At 53.5% G+C, this 25898-nt stretch overlaps 1 protein-coding gene across 1 annotated transcript in view; it reads right to left on the reverse strand.

Moving 5' to 3' along the window:
• Positions 1-1313: 1313 nt before the first annotated feature.
• Positions 1314-25898, reverse strand: part of LOC146750970 (uncharacterized) — a 35652-nt gene continuing 11067 nt past the window's right edge. Inside the window, exons 5-12 of the mRNA XM_085535886.1 lie at positions 23662-23715; positions 23430-23537; positions 18534-18587; positions 15284-15337; positions 12157-12210; positions 11062-11115; positions 7888-7995; positions 1314-1457 (exon numbers count right to left, since the gene is read on the reverse strand). Coding sequence (XP_085392012.1) covers positions 1329-1457; positions 7888-7995; positions 11062-11115; positions 12157-12210; positions 15284-15337; positions 18534-18587; positions 23430-23537; positions 23662-23715 — 615 coding nt within the window. The 3' untranslated portion in view covers positions 1314-1328. The remainder of the gene's footprint in view (positions 1458-7887; positions 7996-11061; positions 11116-12156; positions 12211-15283; positions 15338-18533; positions 18588-23429; positions 23538-23661; positions 23716-25898) is intronic.

Raw genomic sequence — 25898 nt, forward strand, 5'->3', positions numbered from 1 at the left:
ATGGGGTTAATAGGGTCACAATGGGGTTAATAGGGCTGTAATGGGGGTAATAGGGCTGTAATGGGGTTAATAGGGTCGTAATGGGGGTAATAGGGCTGTAATGGGGTTAATAGGGTTGTAATGGGGCTAATAGGGTCCCAATGGTGTTAATAGGGTCCCAATGGGGTTAATAGGATCCCAATGGTGTTAATAGGGTCCCAATGGGGTTAATAGGGTCCCAATGGGGTTAATAGGGTCACAATGGTGTTAATAGGGTCCCAATGGTGTTAATAGGGTCACAATGGGGTTAATAGGGCTGTAATGGGGTTAATAGGGCCGTAATGGGGGTAATAGGGTTGTAATGGGGGTAATAGGGCTGTAATGGGGGTAATAGGGCCGTAATGGGGGTAATAGGGTCCCAATGGGGTTAATAGGGTCACAGTAGGGTTAATAGGGTCACAATGGGGGTAATAGGGTCACAGTGGGGCTAATAGGGTCACAATGGGGATAATAGGGCTGTAATGGGGGTAATAGGGTCCCAATGGGTTTAATAGGGTCACAATGGGGGTAATAGGGCTGTAATGGGGGTAATAGGGTCGTAATGGGGGTAATAGGGCTGTAATGGGGGTAATAGGGTCACAATGGGGATAATAGGGCTGTAATGGGGGTAATAGGGCTGTAATGGGGTTAATAGGGCTGTAATGGGGGTAATAGGGCTGTAATGGGGTTAATAGGGTCATAATGGGGTTAATAGGGTCGTAATGGGGGTAATAGGGCTGTAATGGGGGTAATAGGGTCACAATGGGGTTAATAGAGCCGTAATGGGGGTAGTAGGGCTGTAATGGGGTTAATATGGTCACAATGGGGGTAATAGGGCTGTAATGGGGGTAATAGGGTCACAATGGGGTTAGTAGGGCTGTAATGGGGGTAATAGGGTCCCAATGATGTTAATAGGGTCACAATGGGGGTTAATAGGATCCCAATGGGGTTAATAGGATCCCAATGGGGTTAATAGGGTCCCAATGGGGTTAATAGGGTCACAATGGGGTTAATAAGGTCCCAATGGTGTTAATAGGGTCCCAATGGGGCTAATAGGGTCCCAAAGGTGTTAATAGGGTCACAATGGGGTTAATAGGGTCCCAATGGGTTTAATAGGGTCCCAATGGGGTCAATAGGGTCCCAATGGGGTCAATAGGGTCCCAATGGGGTTAATAGGATCCCAATGGGGTTAATAGGATCCCAATGGGGTTAATAGGGTCCCATTGGGGTTAATAGGGTCCCAATGGGGTTAATAGGGTCCCAATGGGGTTTAATAGGATCCCAATGGGGTTAATAGGGTCCCAATGGGGTTAATAGGGTCCCCATTCACCTTCTCCCCCCTTGGCCCCGCTGTCCCCTCGCAGTCCGGGCAGTCCTGGGGGTCCCGAGGGTCCTGGGGGTCCTGGGGGTCCCGTAAGGCCCGGCCGGCCCTGAGCACCCTATAGGGACACACACCCCATAGCAGAGACCCCATAGACCCACATATCCCTTATATAACACTATAACAGCCCATAGAACCCCATATCCCCCCATATAACCCCATATCCCCCCATATAACCCTATAACAGCCCATATAACCCCATATCCCCTATATAACCCTATAACAGCCCATATAACCCCATATCCCCCTATGTAACCCTATAACACCCCATAGAACCCTATATCCCCCTATATAACCCAATAACACCCCATAGAACCCCATATCCCCCCATATCCCCTCATATAACCCCATATCCCCCCATATAACCCCATATAACAGCCCATAGAACCCCATATCCCCCTATATAACCCTATAACAGCCCATATAACCCCATATAACCCCATATCCCCCCATATAACCCCATATCCCCCCATATAACCCCATATAAACCTATAACAGCCCATATAACCCCATATTCCCCCATATAACCCCATATAACCCCATATCCCCCCCTATAACCCCATATAACCCCATATCCCACCCCATAACTACTCACCACAGCCCCCATGATCCCGCTTAGTCCATCTGGGCCCCCCATATAATCCTATAACCCCATATAACCCCATATCCCCCCATATAACCCTATAACAGCCCATATGACCCCATATAACCCCATATCCCCCATATAACCCCATATCCCCCCATATCCCCCCATATAACCCCATATTCCCCCATATTCCCCCCATATAACCCCATATCCCCCCATATAACCCCATATCCCCCTATATAACCCCATATCCCCCCATATAACCCCATATCCCCCCATATAAACCTATAACAGCCCATATAACCCCATATTCCCCCATATAACCCCATATCCCACCCTATAACCCCATATCTCCCCCATATAACCCCATATCCCCCCATATAACCCCATATCCCCCCATATAACCCCATATAACCCCATATCCCCCATATAACCCCATATCCCCCCCTATAACCCCATATAACCCCATATCCCCCCATATAACCCCATATCCCCCTATATCCCCCCATATAACCCCCCCATATAACCCCATTCTCCCCATATAACCCTATAACCCCATATCCCCCCATATCCCCCCATATCTCCCCATATAACCCCATATCCCCCCCTATAACCCCATATCCCCCCATATTCCCCCCATATAACCCCATATAACCCCATATAACCCCATATCCCCCCATATAACCCCCATATAACCCCATATAACCCCATATAACCCCATATCACCCCATATCACCCCATATAACCCCATATCCCCCCCTATAACCCCATATAACCCCATATCCCCCCATATAACCCCATATCCCTCCATATAACCCCATATCCCCCCCTATAACCCCATATCCCCCTTATCCCCCTATATCCCCCCATATAACCCTATATCCCCCCATATAACCCCCATATAACCCCATATCCCCCCATATCCCCCCCTATAACCCCATAAAACCCCATATCCCTCCCTATAACCCCATATAACCCCATATAACCCTATAACCCCATATAAACCCATATCCCCCATATAACCCCATATCCCCCCATAACCACCCCATATAACCCCATATAACCCCATATCCCCCCATATAACCCCATATAACCCCATATAACCCCATATCCCCCCATATAACCCCATATCCCCCTATATTCCCCCATATCCCCCCATTTCTCCCCCATATAACCCTATAACCCCCGTATAACCCTATATCCCCCCCTATAACCCTATAACCCCCTCTATCCCCCCATATAACCCCCACATAACCCCATATCCCCCCCTATAACCCCATATCCCCCCATATAACCCCATATTCCCCCATATAACCCTATAACCCCATATAACCCTATAACCCCCCCATATCCCCCCATATAACCCCATATCCCCCCATATAACCCCATATCCGCCCTATATAACCCTATAACCCATGTAACCCCATATCCCCCCCTATCCCACCCTATAACCCCATATAACCCCATATAACCCCATATCCCCCCATATAACCCCATATCCCCCCCATATAACCCCATATAACCCCATATAACCCCATATCCCCCCATATAACCCCCATATAACCCCATATCCCCCCATACAACCCCATATCCCCCCTATATAACCCCATATAACCCCATATCCCCCATATAACCCCATATAACCCCCTATAACCCCATATCCCACCCCATAACCACTCACCACAGCCCCCATGATCCCCCTCAGTCCATCTGGGCCCCCCATATAACCCTATAACCCCATATAACCCTATAACCACCCTATAACCCCATATCCCCCCCATATAACCCCATATAACCCCATATCCCCCCATGTAACCCCATATCCCCCCATATAACCCCATATCCCACCCTATAACCCCATATCCCCCCCTATAACCCCATATCCCCCCTATAACCCCATATAACCCCCATATCCCCCCATATAACCCCATATAACCCCATATCCCCCCATATCCCCCCCTATAACCCCATATCCCCCCATATAACCCCATATAACCCCATATAACCCCATATCCCCCCCTATAACCCCATATAACCCCATATCCCCCCATATAACCCCATATCCCCCCATATCCCCCTATATCCCCCTATATCCCCCCTATATCCCCCTATATCCCCCCCATATCCTCCCTATATCCCCCTATATCCCCCCTATATCCCCTATATCCCCTATATCCCCCCTATATCCCCCCATATCCCCCTATATCCCCCTATATCCTCCCTATATCCCCCTATATCCTCCCTATATCCCCCTATATCCCCCTATATCACCCCCATTACCCCCTATATCCCCCTATATCCCCCTATATCCCCCCATATCCCCCCTATATCCCCCTATATCCCCCTATATCCCCCCATATCCCCCTATATCCCCCCATATCCCCCCATATCCCCCTATATCTCCCCATATCCCCCTATATCCCCCCTATATCCCCCTATATCCCCCCTATATCCCCCCATATCCCCCCATATCCCCTATATCTCCCCATATCCCCCTATATCCCCCCATATCCCCCTATATCCCCCCTATATCCCCCTATATCCCCCTATATCCCCTATATCCCCCCCTATATCCCCCTATATCCCCCTATATCCCCCTATATCCCCCCCATATCCCCCTATATCCCCCTATATCCCCCTATATCCCCCATATATCACCCCCATATCCCCCCATATCCCCCCATATCCCCCCATATCCCCCTATATCCCCCTATATCCCCCTATATCCCCCCTATATCCCCCTATATCCCCCCTATATCCCCCCATATCCCCCCATATCCCCCTATATCTCCCCATACCCCCTATATCCCCCTATATCCCCCTATCTCCCCCCATATCCCCCCTATATCCCCCCTATATCCCCTATATCCCCCCATTACCCCCTATATCCCCCTATATCCCCCTATCCCCCTATATCCCCTATATCACCCCTATATCCCCCTATATCCCCCTATATCACCCCATATCCCCCTATATCCCCCTATATCCCCTATATATCCCCCTATATCCCCCTATATAACCCCATATAACCCCATATCCCCCCATATAACCCTATATCCCCCCTATATAACCCTATAACCCTATAACCCCCATATCCCACCCCATAACCACTCACCACAGCCCCCATGATCCCCCTCAGTCCATCCAGCCCCCCATATAAACCCTATAACTCCCATATAACCCCATATCCCCCCCTATAACCCCATATAACCCCATATCCCCCCATATCCCCCCATATCCCCCATATAACCCCATATAACCCCATATAACCCCATATCCCCCCATATCCCCCATATAACCCCATATCCTACCCTATAACCCCATGTAACCCCATATAACCCCATATCCCCCCCTACAACCCCAGATAACCCCATATCCCCCCCTATAACCCCATATCCCCCCTATAAACCCCATATAACCCCATATAACCCCATATCCCCCCCTATAACCCCATATAACCCCATATCCCCCATATAACCAATGTTAACACATGTCATATAACCCCATATCCCCCCTAACCCCTATCCCCCATATAACCCCAATATAACCCCATATAACCCCATATAACCCCATATCCCCCCATATAACCCCATATAACCCCATATAACCCCATATCCCCCATATAACCCCATATACCCCATATCCCCCCATATAACCCCATATAACCCCATACCCCCCATATAACCATATAACCCCCAATATAATCCCTATATCCCCATATCCCCCCATATAACCCCATATAACCCCATATAACCCCAATATTCCCCCATATAACCCTATAACCCCCCCATATAACCCCATATACCCCATATCCCCCCATATAACCCCATATCCCCCCCTATAACCCCATATCCCCCCTATAACCCCATATAACCCCATATCCCCCCATATAACCCCATATCCCCCCATATAACCCCATATCCCCCATATAACCCCATATAACCCCCCAGTATAACCCCATATCCCCCCATATAACCCCATATCCCCATATAACCCCATATCCCCCATATAACCCCATATCCCCCCACTATAACCCCATATCCCCCCATATAACCCCATATCCCCCCCATATAACCCCATATCCCCCCATATAACCCCCCATATAACCCCATATCCCCCCATATTCCCCCATATCCCCCCTATATAACCCTATAACCCCATGTAACCCCATATCCCCCCCATCCCACCCTATAACCCCATATAACCCCATATCCCCCCATATAACCCCATATCCCCCCCATATAACCCCATATCCCCCCATATAACCCCATATCACCCCATATAACCCCCATATCCCCCCCTATAACCCCATATAACCCCATATCCCCCCATATAACCCTATATCCCCCCATATAACCCTATATCCCCCCCTATAACCCCATATAACCCCATATCCCCCCATATAACCCCATATAACCCCATATCCCCCCCTATAACCCCATATCCCTCCATATAATCCCATATCCCCCCATATAACCCCATATAACCCCATATCCCCCCATATAACCCCATATCCCCCCCTATAACCCCATATAACCCCATATCCCCCTATATCCCCCCATATAACCCCATATCCCCCCATATAACCCCATATCCCCCCCTATAACTCCATATAACCCCATATCCCCCCATATAACCCCATATCCCCCCTATATAACCCCATATCCCCCCATATAACCCCATATCCCACCCTATAACCCCATATCCCCCCATATAACCCCATATCCCCCCATATCCCCCCATATAACCCCATATCCCCCCATATAACCCCATATCCCGACCCTATAAACCCATATAACCCCATATAACCCCATATCCCCCCATATAACCCTATAACCCCATATCCCCCCCTATAACCCCATATTCCCCCCTATAACCCCATATCCCCCCATATAACCCTATATCCCCCCATATAACCCCCATATAACCCCATATCCCCCCATATAACACCCCATATAACCCCATATCCCCCCATATAACCCCATATCCCCCCCTATAACCCCATATAACCCCATATCCCCCCCATATAACCCCATATCCCCCCCTATAACCCCATATAACCCCATATCCCCCCCTATAACCCCATATAACCCCATATCCCCCCCTATAACCCCCTATAACCCCATATTCCCCCATATAACCCTATAACCCCATATCCCCCCATATAACCCCATATCCCCCCATATAACCCCATATCCCCCCCTATAACCCCATATAACCCCATATCCCCCCATATAACCCCATATCCCCCCCTATAACCCCATATCCCCCATATAACCCCATATCCCCCCTATATAACCCCATATAACCCCATATCCCCCCATAAAACCCCCCATATAACCCCATATTCCCCCATATCCCCCCATATAACCCCCTATAACCCCATATATCCCCCCATATAACCCCATATAACCCCATATCCCCCCATATAACCCCATATCCCCCCATATAACCCCATATCCCCCCATATAACCCCATATTCCCCCATATAACCCTATAACCCCATATAACCCCATATCCCCCCATATAACCCCATATAAACCTATAACAGCCCATATAACCCCATATTCCCCCATATAACCCCATATAACCCCATATTCCCCCCATATAACCCCATATCCCCCCCATATAACCCCATATCCCCCCATATAACCCCATATCCCCCCATATAACCCCATATCCCCCCATATCCCCCTATAACCCCCCCATATAACCCCATATCCCCCCATATAACCCCATATCCCCCCATATAACCCCATATCCCCCCATATCCCCCTATAACCCCCCCATATCCCCTCCTATAACCCCATATAACCCCATATCCCACCCTATAACCCCATATAACCCCATATCTCCCCCTATAACCCCATATAACCCCATATCCCACCCCATAACTACTCACCACAGCCCCCATGATCCCCCTCAGTCCATCCGGCCCCACTTTCCCACTGTTCCCTATGGGTCCTATAGGGCCGGTTTGACCCGGCGGCCCCATAGCGCCGACTTCACCCTATAAGGAACCACAAACAATGGGGCCATTGTGACGTCATCAATGGGGGCCATTGTGACGTCATCAATGGGGCCATTGTGACGTCATCAAAGTGGGGCACAATGGGGTGTCTATGGGGCTCATTGGGGTCTATGGGGCACAATGGGGTCTCTATGGGGTCGATGGGGCACAATGGGGTCTCTATGGGGTCTATGAGGCACAGTGGGGTCTCTATGGGGTCTATGGGGCACAGTGGGGTCTCTATGGGGTCTATGGGGCACAGTGGGGTCTCTATGGGGTCTATGGGGCACAGTGGGGTCTCTATGGGATCTATGGGGCACAGTGGGGTCTATGGGGCGCAGTGGGGTCTCTATGGGGTCTATGGGGCACAGTGGGATCTCTATGGGGTCTATGGGGCACAGTGGGGTCTATGGGGCACAGTGGGGTCTCTATGGGGTCTATGGGGCACAGTGGGGTCTCTATGGGATCTATGGGGCACAGTGGGGTCTATGGGGCACAGTGGGGTCTCTATGGGGTCTATGGGGCACAGTGGGATCTCTATGGGGTCTATGGGGCACAGTGGGGTCTATGGGGCACAGTGGGGTCTCTATGGGGTCTATGGGGCACAGTGGGGTCTCTATGGGGTCTATGAGGCACTATGGGGTCTCTATGGGGTCTATGGGGCACAGTGGGGTCTCTATGGGATCTATGGGGCACAGTGGGGTCTCTATGGGATCTATGGGGCACAGTGGGGTCTCTATGGAGTCTATGGGGCACAGTGGGGTCTCTATGGGATCTATGGGGCACAGTGGGGTGTATGGGGCACAGTGGGGTCTCTATGGGATCTATGGGGCACAGTGGGGTCTATGGGGCACAGTGGGGTCTCTATGGGATCTATAGGGCACAGTGGGGTCTATGGGGCACAGTGGGGTCTCTATGGGATCTATGGGGCACAGTGGGGTCTATGGGGCACAGTGGGGTCTCTATGGGGTCTATGGGGCACAATGGGGTCTCTATGGGGTCTATGGGGCACAGTGGGGTCTCTATGGGGTCTATGAGGCACTATGGGGTCTCTATGGGGTCTATGGGGCACAGTGGGGTCTATGGGGCACAATGGGGTTTCTATGGGATCTATGGGGCACAGTGGGGTCTATGGGGCACAGTGGGGTCTCTATGGGATCTATGGGGCACAGTGGGGTCTCTATGGGATCTATGGGGCACAGTGGGGTCTCTACGGGGTCTATGGGGCACAGTGGGGTCTATGGGGCACAGTGGGGTTTCTATGGGGATCTATGGGGCACAGTGGAGTCTATGGGGCACAATGGGGTCTCTATGGGGTCTATGGGGCACAGTGGGGTCTCTATGGGGTCTATGGGGCACAGTGGGGTCTCTATGGGATCTATGGGGCACAGTGGGGTCTCTATGGGATCTATGGGGCACAGTGGGGTCTCTATGGGGACTATGGGGCACAGTGGGGTCTCTATGGGATCTATGGGGCACAGTGGGGTCTATGGGGCACAATGGGGTCTCTATGGGGTCTATGGGGCACAGTGGGGTCTCTATGGGGTCTATGGGGCACAGTGGGGTCTCTATGGGGTCTATGAGGCACTATGGGGTCTCTATGGGGTCTATGGGGCACAGTGGGGTCTCTATGGGGTCTATGGGGCACAGTGGGGTCTCTATGGGATCTATGGGGCACAGTGGGGTCTCTATGGGGACTATGGGGCACAGTGGGGTCTCTATGGGATCTATGGGGCACAGTGGGGTCTATGGGGCACAATGGGGTCTCTATGGGGTCTATGGGGCACAGTGGGGTCTCTATGGGGTCTATGGGGCACAGTGGGGTCTCTATGGGGTCTATGAGGCACTATGGGGTCTCTATGGGGTCTATGGGGCACAGTGGGGTCTCTATGGGGTCTATGGGGCACAGTGGGGTCTCTATGGGATCTATGGGGCACAGTGGGGTCTCTATGGGGACTATGGGGCACAGTGGGGTCTCTATGGGATCTATGGGGCACAGTGGGGTCTATGGGGCACAGTGGGGTCTCTATGGGGTCTATGGGGCACAGTGGGGTCTCTATGGGATCTATGGGGCACAGTGGGGTCTCTATGGGGTCTATGGGGCACAGTGGGGTTTCTATGGGATCTACGGGGCACAGTGGGGTGTATGGGGCACAGTGGGGTCTCTATGGGATCTATGGGGCACAGTGGGGTCTATGGGGCACAATGGGGTCTCTATGGGGTCTATGGGGCACAGTGGGGTCTCTATGGGGTCTATGGGGCACAGTGGGGTCTCTATGGGGTCTATGGGGCACAATGGGGTCTCTATGTGGTCTATGGGGCACAGTGGGGTCTCTATGGGGTCTATGAGGCACTATGGGGTCTCTATGGGGTCTATGGGGCACAGTGGGGTCTCTATGGGGTCTATGGGGCACAGTGGGGTCTCTATGGGGTCTATGGGGCACAATGGGGTCTCTATGGGGTCTATGAGGCACTATGGGGTCTCTATGGGGTCTATGGGGCACAGTGGTGTCTCTATGGGGTCTATGGGGCACAGTGGGGTCTCTATGGGGTCTATGAGGCACTATGGGGTCTCTATGGGATCTATGGGGCACAGTGGGGTCTCTATGGGGTCTATGGGGCACAGTGGGGTCTCTATGGGGTCTATGGGGCACAGTGGGGTCTCTATGGGATCTATGGGGCACAGTGGGGTCTATGGGGCACAGTGGGGTCTCTATGGGATCTATGGGGCACAGTGGGGTCTCTATGGGGTCTATGGGGCACAGTGGGGTCTCTATGGGATCTATGGGGCACAGTGGGGTCTCTATGGGGTCTATGGGGCACAGTGGGGTCTCTATGGGGTCTATGGGGCACAGTGGGGTCTCTATGGGATCTATGGGGCACAGTGGGGTCTCTATGGGGTCTATGGGGCACAGTGGGGTCTCTATGGGGTCTATGGGGCACAGTGGGGTCTCTATGGGGTCTATGGGGCACAGTGGGGTCTATGGGGCACAGTGGGGTCTCTATGGGGTCTATGGGGCACAGTGGGGTCTCTATGGGGTCTATGGGGTCTATCCATTCACTTACCTTGGCTCCCTTCTCTCCCTGTCGTCCTTCGGGGCCGGGGGATCCCGCAGGTCCCTATAGGGTGGGGAGGGGGGTAATAGGGTCACCCCATAACATCCCACCCCACACTTATGGGGTCACCCCATAACATCCCCCCCCCACTTATGGGGTCACCCCATAACATCCCACCCCACACTTATGGGGTCACCCCATAACATCCCCCCCCCCACTTATGGGGTCACCCCATAACATCCCCCCCCACTTATGGGGTCACCCCATAACATCCCCCCCCCCCACTTATGGGGTCACCCCATAACATCCCCCCCCCCCACTTATGGGGTCACCCCATAACATGGTACCCCACACTTATGGGGTCACCCCATAACATCCCCACCCAATTATGGGGTCACCCCATAACATCCCCCCCCCCACTTATGGGGTCACCCCATAACATCCCCCCCCCCACTTATGGGGTCACCCCATAACATCCCCCCCCCCACTTATGGGGTCACCCCATAACATCCCCCCCCCCCACTTATGGGGTCACCCCATAACATCCCCCCCCACTTATGGGGTCACCCCATAACATCCCCCCCCCACTTATGGGTCACCCCATAACATCCCCCCCCCACTTATGGGGTCACCCCATAACATCGTACCCCACACTTATGGGGTCACCCCATAACATCCCCCCCCCCACTTATGGGGTCACCCCATAACATCCCCCCACACTTATGGGGTCACCCCATAACATCGTACCCCACTTATGGGGTCACCCCATAACATCCCCCCCCCACTTATGGGTCACCCCATAACATCCCCCCCCCACTTATGGGGTCACCCCATAACATCGTACCCCACACTTATGGGGTCACCCCATAACATCCCCCCCCCCACTTATGGGGTCACCCCATAACATCCCCCCACACTTATGGGGTCACCCCATAACATCCCCCCCCACTTATGGGGTCACCCCATAACATCCCCCCCCACTTATGGGGTCACCCCATAACATCGTACCCCACACTTATGGGGTCACCCCATAACATCCCCCCCCACTTATGGGGTCACCCCATAACATCCCCCCCCCACTTATGGGGTCACCCCATAACTCACCCTCTTCCCCAGGGGGCCTGGAGGGCCGTTCTCCCCTGTAGGGCCTGGAGAACCCTATAAAACAATAGGGGGGATAATGGGGTCAATGGGGTCAATGGGATCAATGGGATCAATGGGGTCAATGGGGTCAATGGGATCAATGGGGTCAATGGGGTTAATGGGGTCAATGGGATCAATGGGGTTAATGGGGTCAATGGGATCAATGGGGTCAATGGGGTCAATGGGGTCAATGGGGTCAATGGGGTCAATGGGATCAATAGGGTCAATGGGGTCAATGGGGTCAATGGGGTTAATGGGATCAATGGGATCAATGGGGTCAATGGGATCAATGGGGTCAATGGGGTCAATGGGATCAATGGGGTCAATGGGGTCAATGGGATCAATGGGGTCAATGGGATCAATGGGGTCAATGGGGTCAGTGGGGTCAATGGGGTCAATGGGGTCAATGGGGTCAATGGGGTCAATGGGATCAATGGGGTTAATGGGGGTAATGGGGTCAATGGGGTTAATGGGGTTAATGGGGTCAATGGGATCAATGGGGTCAATGGGGTCAATGGGGTCAATGGGATCAATGGGATCAATGGGATTAATGGGGTCAATGGGATCAATGGGATCAATGGGGTCAATGGGGTCAATGGGGTCAATGGGGTGATTAATGGGGTTAATGGGGTCAATGGGGTCAATGGGATCAATGGGGTCAATGGGGTCAATGGGGTCAATGGGTTCAATGGGGTCAATGGGATCAATGGGATCAATGGGGTCAATGGGGTCAATGGGATCAATGGGGTCAATGGGATCAATGGGATCAATGGGGTCAATGGGGTCAATGGGGTCAATGGGATCAATGGGGTCTATGGGGTCAATGGGGTCAATGGGGTTAATGGGGTCAATGGGGTTAATGGGATCAATGGGGATCAATGGGGTCACTATAATGGGGTCAATGGGGTCAATGGGATCAATGGGGTCAATGGGGTCAATGGGATCAATGGGGTTAATGGGGTCAATGGGATCAATGGGGTCAATGGGATCAATGGGGTCAATGGGGTCAATGGGATCAATGGGGTCAATGGGGTTAATGGGATCAATGGGGTCAATGGGATCAATGGGGTCAATGGGGTTAATGGGGTCAATGGGGTCAATGGGGTCTATGGGATCAATGGGGTCAATGGGGTCAATGGGATCAATGGGATCAATGGGGTTAATGGGATCAATGGGGTCAATGGGGTCAATGGGGACAATGGGGTCAATGGGGTCAGTGGGGTCAATGGGGTCAATGGGGTCAATGGGATCAATGGGGTTAATGGGGTCAATGGGGTCAATGGGGTTAATGGGGTCAATGGGGTTAATGGGATCAATGGGGTCAAGGGGGTCAATGGGATCAATGGGGTCAATGGGGTCAATGGGATCAATGGGATCAATGGGGTCAATGGGGTCAATGGGATCAATGGGATCAATGGGGTCAATGGGATCAATGGGGTCAATGGGATCAATGGGGTTAATGGGGTCAATGGGGTTAATGGGGTCAATGGGGTCAATGGGGTTAATGGGGGTAATGGGGTCATTGGAATCAATGGGGTTAATGGGGTTAATGGGGTCAATGGGGTTAATGGGGTTAATGGGGTCAATGGGATCAATGGGATCAATGGGGTCAATGGGGTCAATTGGATCAATGGGGTCAATGGGATCAATGGGGTTAATGGGGTCAATGGGATCAATGGGGTCAATGGGGTCAATGGGGTCAATGGGATCAATGGGATCAATGGGGTCAATGGGGTCAATGGGATCAATGGGGTCAATGGGATCAATGGGGTCAATGGGATCAATGGGATCAATGGGGTCAATGGGATCAATGGGGTCAATGGGGTCAATGGGGTTAATGGGATCAGTGGGGTCAATGGGATCAATGGGATCAATGGGGTCAATGGGGTCAATGGGATCAATGGGGTCTATGGGGTCTATGGGGTCAATGGGGTCAATGGGGTCAATGGGATCAATGGGGTCAATGGGGTCAATGGGGTCAATGGGATCAATGGGGTCAATGGGGTCAATGGGGCTAATGGGGTCAATGGGATCAATGGGGTCAATGGGATCAATGGGGTCAATGGGATCAATGGGGTCAATGGGGTCAATGGGGTCAATGGGGTTAATGGGGTCAATGGGATCAATGGGGTCAATGGGGTCAATGGGATCAATGGGATCAATGGGGTCAATGGGATCAATGGGGTCAATGGGATCAATGGGGTCAATGGGATCAATGGGGTCAATGGGGTCAATGGGATCAATGGGGTCAATGGGATCAATGGGGTCAATGGGGTCAATGGGGTTAATGGGGTTAATGGGGTCAATGGGATCAATGGGGTCAATGGGGTCAATGGGATCAATGGGGTTAATGGGGTCAATGGGGTCAATGGGATCAATGGGGTCTATGGGGTCAATGGGGTCAATGGGGTCAATGGGGTTAATGGGGTTAATGGGGTTAATGGGGTCAATGGGGTTAATGGGGTTAATGGGGTCAATGGGATCAATGGGATCAATGGGGTCAATGGGGTTAATGGGGTTAATGGGATTAATGGGGTTAATGGGGTTAATGGGGGTAATGGGATTAATGGGGTCAATGGGGTTAATGGGGTTAATGGGGTCAATGGGATCAATGGGATCAATGGGGTCAATGGGGTTAATGGGGTCAATGGGGTCAATGGGGTCAATGGGATCAATGGGATCAATGGGGTCAATGGGATCAATGGGGTCAATGGGGTCAATGGGATCAATGGGGTCAATGGGATCAATGGGGTCAATGGGGTCAATGGGGTCAATGGGATCAATGGGGTCAATGGGGTCAATGGGGTCAATGGGATCAATGGGATCAATGGGGTCAATGGGGTCAATGTAATAGGGTCAATGGGGTCAATGGGGTCAATGGGATCAATGGGATCAATGGGGTCAATGGGGTCAATGTAATAGGGTCAATGGGGTCAATGGGGTCAATGGGATCAATGGGGTCAATGGGGTCAATGGGGTCAATGGGATCAATGGGATCAATGGGGTCAATGGGGTCAATGTTAATAGGGTCAATGGGGTCAATGGGGTCAATGGGGTCAATGGGGTTTTGGGGTCACGTGACACCCACCGGCTCTCCAGGTTCTCCATCCTCTCCACTCTCCCCCTTGGCGCCATCTTGGCCCTATAGGGGAATATGGGGGGACCCACACTCACCCCATAACCACCCCATAACCCCATAGAGCTCCATAGAGCCCCATAGAGCCCCATAGAGCCCCATAGTCACCCCATAGAGCCCCATAGAGCCCCATAGCCACCCCATAGCCACCCCATAGAGCCCCATAGAGCCCCATAGCCACCCCATAGCCACCCCATAGAGCCCCATAACCACCCCATAACCACCCCATAGAGCCCCATAGAGCCCCATAGAGCCCCATAACCACCCCATAGAGCCCCATAGAGCCCCATAGCCACCCCATAGCCACCCCATAGAGCCCCATAGAGCCCCATAGCCACCCCATAGAGCCCCATAGAGCCCCATAACCACCCCATAGCTACCCCATAGAGCCCCATAGAGCCTCATAACCACCCCATAGAGCCCCATAGAGCCCCATAACCACCCCATAGAGCCCCATAGAGCCCCATAGCCACCCCATAGAGCCCCATAGCCACCCCATAGAGCCCCATAGAGCCCCATAGCCACCCCATAGCCCCATAACCACCCCATAACCACCCCATAGAGCCCCATAGAGCCCCATAACCACCCCATAGAGCCCCATAACCACCCCATAGCCCCATAGCCACCCCATAGCCACCCCATAGAGCCCCATAGAGCCCCATAGCCACCCCATAGCCACCCCATAGAGCCCCATAGAGCCCCATAGCCACCCCATAGCCACCCCATAGAGCCCCATAGAGCCCCATAGCCACCCCATAGAGCCCCATAACCACCCCATAGAGCCCCATAGCCACCCCATAGCCCCATAGAGCCCCATAACCACCCCATAGAGCCCCATAGAGCCCCATAGCCACCCCATAGCCACCCCATAGAGCCCCATAGAGCCCCATAGCCACCCCATAGCCACCCGATAGAGCCCCATAGAGCCCCATAACCACCCCATAGCCACCCCATAACCACCCCATAGCCACCCCATAACCACCCCATAGCCCCATAGCCACCCCATAGAGCCCCATAACCACCCCATAGCCACCCCATAGAGCCCCATAGAGCCCCATAGAGCCCCATAACCACCCCATAGAGCCCCATAGAGCCCCATAACCACCCCATAGCCACCCCATAGAGCCCCATAGAGCCCCATAGCCACCCCATAGAGCCCCATAGAGCCCCATAGAGCCCCATAGCCACCCCATAACCACCCCATAGAGCCCCATAGAGCCCCATAGCCACCCCATAGCGACCCCATAGCCACCCCATAGCCACCCCATAGAGCCCCATAACCACCCCATAACCCCATAGCCACCCCATAACCACCCCATAGAGCCCCATAACCACCCCATAGCCCCATAACCACCCCATAACCACCCCATAGCCCCATAACCACCCCATAACCACCCCATAACCACCCCATAACCACCCCATAGCCACCCCATAACCACCCCATAGCCACCCCATAGCCACCCCATAGCCCCATAACCCCACCCCATAACCACCCCATAACCACCCCATAGCCACCCCATAGCCACCCCATAACCACCCCATAGCCACCCCATAGCCACCCCATAACAACCCCATAGCCCCATAACCACCCCATAAAACACCCCATAGCCCCATAACCACCCCATAGCCACCCCATAACCACCCCATAGCCACCCCATAACCACCCCATAGCCCCATAACAACCCCATAGCCCCATAACCACCCCATAGCCACCCCATAACCACCCCATAGCCACCCCATAACCACCCCATAGCCACCCCATAACAACCCCATAGCCCCATAACCACCCCATAGCCACCCCATAACCACCCCATAGCCACCCCATAACCACCCCATAGCCCCATAACCACCCCATAGCCACCCCATAACCACCCCATAACCACCCCATAGCCACCCCATAGAGCCCCATAGCCACCCCATAGCCACCCCATAACCACCCCATAGAGCCCCATAACCACCCCATAGAGCCCCATAACCACCCCATAGAACCCCATAGAGCCCCATAACCACCCCATAGCCACCCCATAACCACCCCATAACCACCCCATAGCCACCCCATAGCCACCCCATAGCCACCCCATAGCCCCATAGCCACCCCATAACCACCCCATAGCCCCATAACCACCCCATAACCACCCCATAGCCACCCCATAACCACCCCATAGCCACCCCATAGCCCCATAACCACCCCATAACCACCCCATAGCCCCATAACCACCCCATAGCCACCCCATAGCCACCCCATAACCACCCCATAGCCCCATAGCCACCCCATAACCACCCCATAGCCCCATAACCACCCCATAACCACCCCATAGCCCCATAACCACCCCATAGCCACCCCATAGCCACCCCATAACCACCCCATAGCCCCATAACCCCACCCCATAACCACCCCATAGCCCCATAACCACCCCATAACCACCTCATAGCCCCATAACCACCCCATAACCACCCCATAGCCCCATAACCACCCCATAGCCCCATAACCCCACCCCATAGCCCCATAACCCCACCCCATAGCCCCTCCTCCAACCCATAGAGCCCCTCCCTCACCCCACAGACCCACCCCATAACCCCTTTCCCACCCCATAGCCCAATATCTACCCCATAGCCCCATAACCCCACCCCATAGAGCCCCATAACCCCACCCCATAGCCCCATAACCACCCCATAGCCCCATAAACACCCCATAGCCCCATAACCCCACCCCATAGCCCCATAACCCCACCCCATAGCCCTTCCCCCACCCCATAACCACCCCATAGCCCCATAACCACCCCATAGAGCCCCACTCCTACCCCATAGAGCCCCATAACCCCACCCCATAGCCCCTCCCACCCTATATCCTCCCCCACCCCATAGCCCTTCCCCCACCCCATAGCCCCATAGCCCCATAGCCACCCCATAGCCCCATAACCACCCCATAGAGCCCCATAACCACCCCACAGCCCCATAACCACCCCATAACCACCCCATAGCCCCATAGCCCATATACCCATATACCCATAGAGTACCTCCTCCACCCCATAGCCCCATAGACCCACCCCATAGCCCCATAACCACCCCATAGCCCCATAACCCCACCCCATAGCCCCTCACCTACCCCATAGAGCCCCATAACCACCCCATAACCACCCCATAGCCCCATAGCCCCATAGCCCCCCTCTCACCCCATAACCCCCCCCACCCCATAACTCACCCTCGGCCCCATTTCCCCAGGTGGTCCGGGATCACCAGGAAACCCCACAGGGCCCTAAAAAAGACCCAAAAACATCAGCACGAACCCCACAAAAAACCCCAAATCTGCCCCAATTTGGGGTCTCCCCCCCCATCCCACCCCATAAAAACCCCCAATTGACCCCATTATGGGGGTCTCCCACCCCAAATAACCCCAATATGGGGGTCTCCCACCCCAAAATACCCCAAATCAGCCCCAATATGGGGGTCTCCCACCCCAAAAAGCCCCAAATCAGCCCCATTATGGGGGTCTCCCACCCCAAAATACCCCAAATCAGCCCCAATATGGGGGTCTCCCCCCCTAAAAACCCCATATCAGCCCCATTATGGGGGTCTCCCCCCCCATCCCACCCCATAAAAACCCCCAATTGACCCCATTATGGGGGTCTCCCACCCCAAATAACCCCAATATGGGGGTCTCCCACCCCAAAATACCCCAAATCAGCCCCATTTTGGGGTCTCCCCCCCCATCCCACCCCATAAAAACCCCCAATTGACCCCATTATGGGGGTCTCCCACCCCAAATAACCCCAAATCAGCCCCATTATGGGGGTCTCTCACCCCAAAATACCCCAAATCAGCCCCATTATGGGGGTCTCCCACCCCAAATAACCCCAATATGGGGGTCTCCCACCCCAATAGACCCCAAATCAGCCCCATTATGGGGGTCTCCCACCCCCAAAATACCCCAAATCAGCCCCAATATGGGGGTCTCCCACCCCAAATAACCCCAATATGGGGGTCTCCCACCCCAAAAAGCCCCAAATCAGCCCCAATTTGGGGGTCTCCCACCCCAAAAACCCCAAATCAGCCCCAATATGGGGGTCTCCCACCCCAAAATACCCCAAATCTGCCCCAATATGGGGGTCTCCCACCCCAAAAAGCCCCAAATCAGCCCCATTATGGGGGTCTCCCACCCCCAAAATACCCGAAATCAGCCCCAATATGGGGGTCTCCCCCCCCAAAAGCCCCAATATGGGGGTCTCCCCCCCCCATCCCACCCCATAAAAACCCCCAATTGACCCCATTATGGGGGTCTCCCACCCCAAATAACCCCAATATGGGGGTCTCCCACCCCAAATAACCCCATTATGGGGGTCTCCCACCCCAAATAACCCCATTATGGGGGTCTCCCACCCCAAAAAGCCCCAAATCAGCCCCAATATGGGGGTCTCCCACCCCAAATAACCCCAATATGGGGGTCTCCCACCCCAAATAACCCCAAATCAGCCCCAATAGGGGGATCTCCCACCCCCAAAATACCCCAAATCAGCCCCATTATGGGGGTCTCCCACCCCCAAATAACCCCAAAACAGCCCCAATATGGGGGTCTCCCACCCCAAAAAGCCCCAAATCAGCCCCAATATGGGGGTCTCCCCCCCCAAATAACCCCAATATGGGGGTCTCCCACCCCAAATAACCCCAAATCAGCCCCAATATGGGGGTCTCCCACCCCAAAAAGCCCCAAATCAGCCCCAATATGGGGGTCTCCCACCCTAAAAACCCCAAATCAGCCCCAATATGGGGGTCTCCCACCCCCAAAATGACCCAAATCAGCCCCAATATGGGGGTCTCCCACCCCAAATAACCCCAAATCAGCCCCATTATGGGGTCTCCCCCCCCATCCCACCCCATAAAAACCCCCAATTGACCCCATTATGGGGGTCTCCCACCCCAAATAACCCCAATATGGGGGTCTCCCCCCCCTAAATAACCCCAAATCAGCCCCAATATGGGGGTCTCCCACCCCAAATAACCCCAATATGGGGGTCTCCCACCCCAAAATACCCCAAATCAGCCCCATTATGGGGGTCTCCAACCCCAATAGACCCCAAATCAGCCCCAATATGGGGGTCTCCCACCCCAAAATACCCCAAATCAGCCCCATTTTGGGGTCTCCCCCCCCATCCCACCCCATAAAATCCCCCAATTGACCCCATTATGGGGGTCTCCCACCCCAAATAACCCCAATATGGGGGTCTCCCACCCCCAATAGACCCCAAATCAGCCCCATTATGGGGGTCTCCCACCCCAAAAAGTCCCAAATAACCCCAATATGGGGGTCTCCCACCCCAAATAACCCCAAATCAACCCCAATATGGGGGTCTCCCACCCCAAAAAGCCCCAAATAACCCCAATATGGGGGTCTCCCACCCCAAAATACCCCAAATCAGCCCCATTATGGGGGTCTCCCACCCCCAAAATACCCCAAATCAGCCCCAATATGGGGGTCTCCCACCCCAAATAACCCCAATATGGGGGTCTCCCACCCCAAAATACCCCAAATCAGCCCCATTATGGGGGTCTCCCACCCCAAATAACCCCAATATGGGGGTCTCCCACCCCAAAATACCCCAAATCAGCCCCAATATGGGGGTCTCCCACCCCCAAAATACCCCAAATCAGCCCCAATATGGGGGTCTCCCACCCCAATAGACCCCAAATCAGCCCCAATATGGGGGTCTCCCACCCCAAATAACCCCAATATGGGGGTCTCTCACCCCCAAAAAGCCCCAAATCAGCCCCATTATGGGGGTATCCCCCCCCAATAGACCCCAAATCAGCCCCAATATGGGGGTCTCCCACCCCAAAATACCCCAAATCAGCCCCATTATGGGGGTCTCTCACCCCAAAAAGCCCCAAATCAGCCCCAATATGGGGGTCTCCCCCCCCAAAAAGCCCCAAATCAGCCCCAATATGGGGGTCTCCCACCCCAAAATACCCCAAATCAGCCCCAATATGGGGTCTCCCCCCCCATCTCACCCCATAAAAACCCTCAATTGACCCCATTATGGGGGTCTCCCACCCCAAATAACCCCATTATGGGGGTCTCCCACCCCAAAAAGCCCCAAATCAGCCCCAATATGGGGGTCTCCCACCCCAAAATACCCCAAATCAGCCCCATTTTGGGGTCTCCCCCCCCCATCCCACCCCATAAAAACCCCCAATTGACCCCATTATGGGGGTCTCCCACCCCAAATAACCCCAATATGGGGGTCTCCCACCCCAAAATACCCCAAATCAGCCCCATTATGGGGGTCTCCCACCCCAAAATACCCCAAATCAGCCCCAATATGGGGGTCTCCCACCCCAATAGACCCCAAATCAGCCCCAATATGGGGGTCTCCCACCCCAAATAACCCCATTATGGGGGTCTCCCACCCCAAAAAGCCCCAAATCAGCCCCAATATGGGGGTCTCCCACCCTAAAAAGCCCCAAATCAGCCCCAATATGGGGGTCTCCCACCCCAAAATACCCCAAATCAGCCCCAATATGGGGGTCTCCCACCCCAAATAACCCCATTATGGGGGTCTCCCACCCCAAAAAGCCCCAAATCAGCCCCAATATGGGGGTCTCCCACCCCAAAATACCCCAAATCAGCCCCATTTTGGGGTCTCCCCCCCATCTCATCCCATAAAACCCCCCAATTGACCCCATTATGGGGGTCTCCCACCCCAAATAACCCCAATATGGGGGTCTCCCACCCCAAAATACCCCAAATCAGCCCCAATATGGGGGTCTCTCACCCCAAAAAGCCCCAAATCAGCCCCATTTTGGGGTCTCTCCCCCCATCTCACCCCATAAAACCCCCCAATTGACCCCAATATGGGGGTCTCCCACCCCAAATAACCCCAATATGGGGGTCTCCGACCCCAAAAAGCCCCAAATCAGCCCCAATATGGGGGTCTCCCACCCCTAAAAGCCCCAAATCAGCCCCAATATGGGGGTCTCCCACCCCAAAAAGCCCCAATATGGGGGTCTCCCACCCCAAAATACCCCAAATCAGCCCCATTATGGGGGTCTCCCACCCCAAAATACCCCAAATCAGCCCCAATATGGGGGTCTCCCACCCCAAAAAGCCCCAAATCAGCCCCAATATGGGGGTCTCCCACCCCTAAAAAACCCCAAATCAGCCCCAATATGGGGGTCTCCCACCCCAAAATACCCCAAATCAGCCCCAATATGGGGGTCTCCCACCCCAAAAAGCCCCAAATCAGCCCCAATATGGGGGTCTCCCACCCCAAATAACCCCAATATGGGGGTCTCCCACCCCAAAAAGCCCCAAATCAGCCCCAATATGGGGGTCTCCCACCCCAAATAACCCCATTATGGGGGTCTCCCACCCCAAAAAACCCCAAATCAGCCCCAATATGGGGGTCTCCCACCCCAAAATACCCCAAATCAGCCCCAATATGGGGGTCTCCCACCCCAAAAAACCCCAAATCAGCCCCAATATGGGGGTCTCCCACCCCAAAAAGCCCCAAATCTGCCCCATTATGGGGGTCTCCCACCCCCAAAATACCCCAAATCAGCCCCATTTTGGGGTCTCCCCCCCCATCCTACCCCATAAAAAACCCCAATTGACCCCATTATGGGGGTCTCCCACCCCAAATAACCCCAATATGGGGGTCTCCCACCCCAAAAAGCCCCAAATCAGCCCCAATATGGGGGTCTCCCACCCCAAATAACCCCAATATGGGGGTCTCTCACCCCAAAATACCCCAAATCAGCCCCAATATGGGGGTCTCCCACCCCAAAATACCCCAAAACAGCCCCAATATGGGGGTCTCCCACCCCAAAAAGCCCCAAATCAGCCCCATTATGGGGGTCTCCCACCCCAATAGACCCCAAATCAGCCCCAATTTGGGGTCTCCCCCCCCCATCCCACCCCATAAAAACCCCCAATTGACCCCATTATGGGGGTCTCCCACCCCAAAAAGCCACAAAACAGCCCCAATATGGGGGTCTCCCCCCCTAAAAAACCCCATATCAGCCCCATTATGGGGGTCTCCCCCCCTAAAAAACCCCAAATCTGCCCAATTTTGGGGTCTCCCCCCCCACCCCCCCCCATACTTACGGGGTTTCCTTTAGGGCCGTCATCTCCTGGGGGTCCTTTGCCCCCCGGGGGTCCCGCAACACCAGCAGCTCCAGCCTCACCCTTCTCACCCCGATCCCCACGTGGGCCCTATAGGGTGGGTGCCCCATAAGTGCCCCATAAGTGAACCCAAAGGGCCCATCTATGGGGTGGGTGCCCCATAAGTGCACTTATAGGGCCCATCTATGGGGTTTTTTGCCCCATAGCTGCTCACCTTGATCCCCGGTTCGCCCTGAATCCCTGGTGTTCCCGGCTCTCCAGGCTCACCCTATAAGAGGATTAAGTTAACCTGGCTTAACCAACCCATATAACCAACCCATCCCAGCTTAACTAACCCATCCCAGCTTAACTAACCCATCCTGCCTTAACCAGCCCACATAACCAACCCATCCCAGCTTAACCAACCCATCCCGGCTTAACCAGCCCATATAACCAACCCAACCCAGTTTAACTAACCCATCCCGGCTTAATCAACCCACTTAACTAACCCATCCTACCTTAACCAACCCGCATAACCAACCCATACCGGCTTAACCAGCCCATATAACCAACGCATCTTGGCTTAACCAACCCATCCCAGCTTAACCAACCCATCCTGGCTTAACCAGCCCACATAACCAACCCATCCCAGCTTAACTAACCCATCCTGCCTTAACCAACCCATATAACTAACCCAACCCAGCTTAACTAACCCATCCTGCCTTAACCAACCCATATAACTAACCCATCCCGGCTTAACCAACCCATATAACCAACCCATCCCGGCTTAACCAACCCATCCTGGCTTAACCAGCCCATCCCAGCTTAACCAACCCATATAACCAACCCAACCCAGCTTAACCAACCCATCCTGGCTTAACCAACCCACTTAACTAACCCATCCTGTATTAACCAATCCATATAACCAACCCATCCCAGCTTAACCAACCCACTTAACTAACCCATCCTGCCTTAACCAACCCACATAACCAACCCATCCCGGCTTAACCAGCCCATATAACCAACGCATCCTGGCTTAACCAACCCATCCCAGCTTAACCAACCCACCCTGACTTAACTAACCCATCCTAACCCCCTTAACCAACCCATCCCAACTTAACCAACCCATCCAAGCTTAACAAACCCACCCCCCCTTTAACCAACCCATAGTTAACCAACCCATGTTTAAACCACTCCCCCTTAACTAACCCATGGTTAACCCACTCCTCATTAACCCACCCATGGTTAACCAACCCATGGTTAACCCCCCCCATAACCAACCCATGGTTAACCAACCCCTCCTTAACCAACCCATGGTTAACCCACTCCTCCTTAACCAACCCATGTTTAACCCACTCCCCCTTAACCAACCCATGGTTAACCCACCCCTCGTTAACCAACCCATAGTTAATCCACTCCTCATTAACCCACCCATGGTTAACCAACCCATGCTTAACCAACCCATAGTTAACCAGCCCTCATTAACCAATGCACCCCCCCATAACCAACCCATGGTTAACCCACCCTCCCATAACCAACCCATGGTTAACCAACCCCTCCTTAACCAACCCATGGTTAACCCACCCCCCCCATAACCAACCCATGGTTAACCAACCCCTCCTTAACCAACCCATAGTTAATCCACTCCTCATTAACCCACCCATGGTTAACCAACCCATGGTTAACCCCCCCCATAACCAACCCATGGTTAACCCACCCCCCATAACCAACCCATGGTTAACCCCCCCCCCCATAACCAACCCATAGTTAACCAGCCCTCATTAACCAATGCACCCCCCCATAACCAACCCATGGTTAACCAACCCCCCCATAACCAACCAATAGTTAACCCACCCATGGTTAACCCACCCATGGTTAACTAACCCATGGTTAACCCACCCATGGTTAACTAACCCATGGTTAACCAACCCAAGGTTAAACCCCCCCCATAACCAACCCATGGTTAACTAACCCATGGTTAACCAACCCATGGTTAACCAACCCATAGTTAACTAACCCATGGTTAACTAACCTATGGTTAACTAACCCATGGTTAACCCACCCATAGTTAACCAGCCCTCATTAACCAATGCACCCCCCCATAACCAACCCATGGTTAACCCACCCTCCCATAACCAACCCATGGTTAACCCCCCCCCATAACCAACCCATAGTTAACCCACCCCTTGTTAACCAACCCATGGTTAACCCACTCCCCCTTAACCAACCCATGGTTAACCAGCCCTCATTAACCAACACCCCCCCATAACCCACCCATTGTTAACCAACCCATGCTTAACCAACCCCTCCTTAACCAACCCATAGTTAACCAGCCCTCATTAACCAATGCACCCCCCCATAACCAACCCATGGTTAACTAACCCATGGATAACCAACCCATGGTTAACCAACCCCTCCTTAACCAACCCATGGTTAACCCACTCCCCCTTAACCAACCCATGGTTAACCAAC

This window comes from Coturnix japonica, unplaced genomic scaffold (genome assembly GCF_054131305.1).
Source record: "Coturnix japonica strain WE unplaced genomic scaffold, WE-NBRP24 Scf213, whole genome shotgun sequence".
Classification (NCBI taxonomy): Eukaryota; Metazoa; Chordata; class Aves; order Galliformes; family Phasianidae; genus Coturnix; species Coturnix japonica.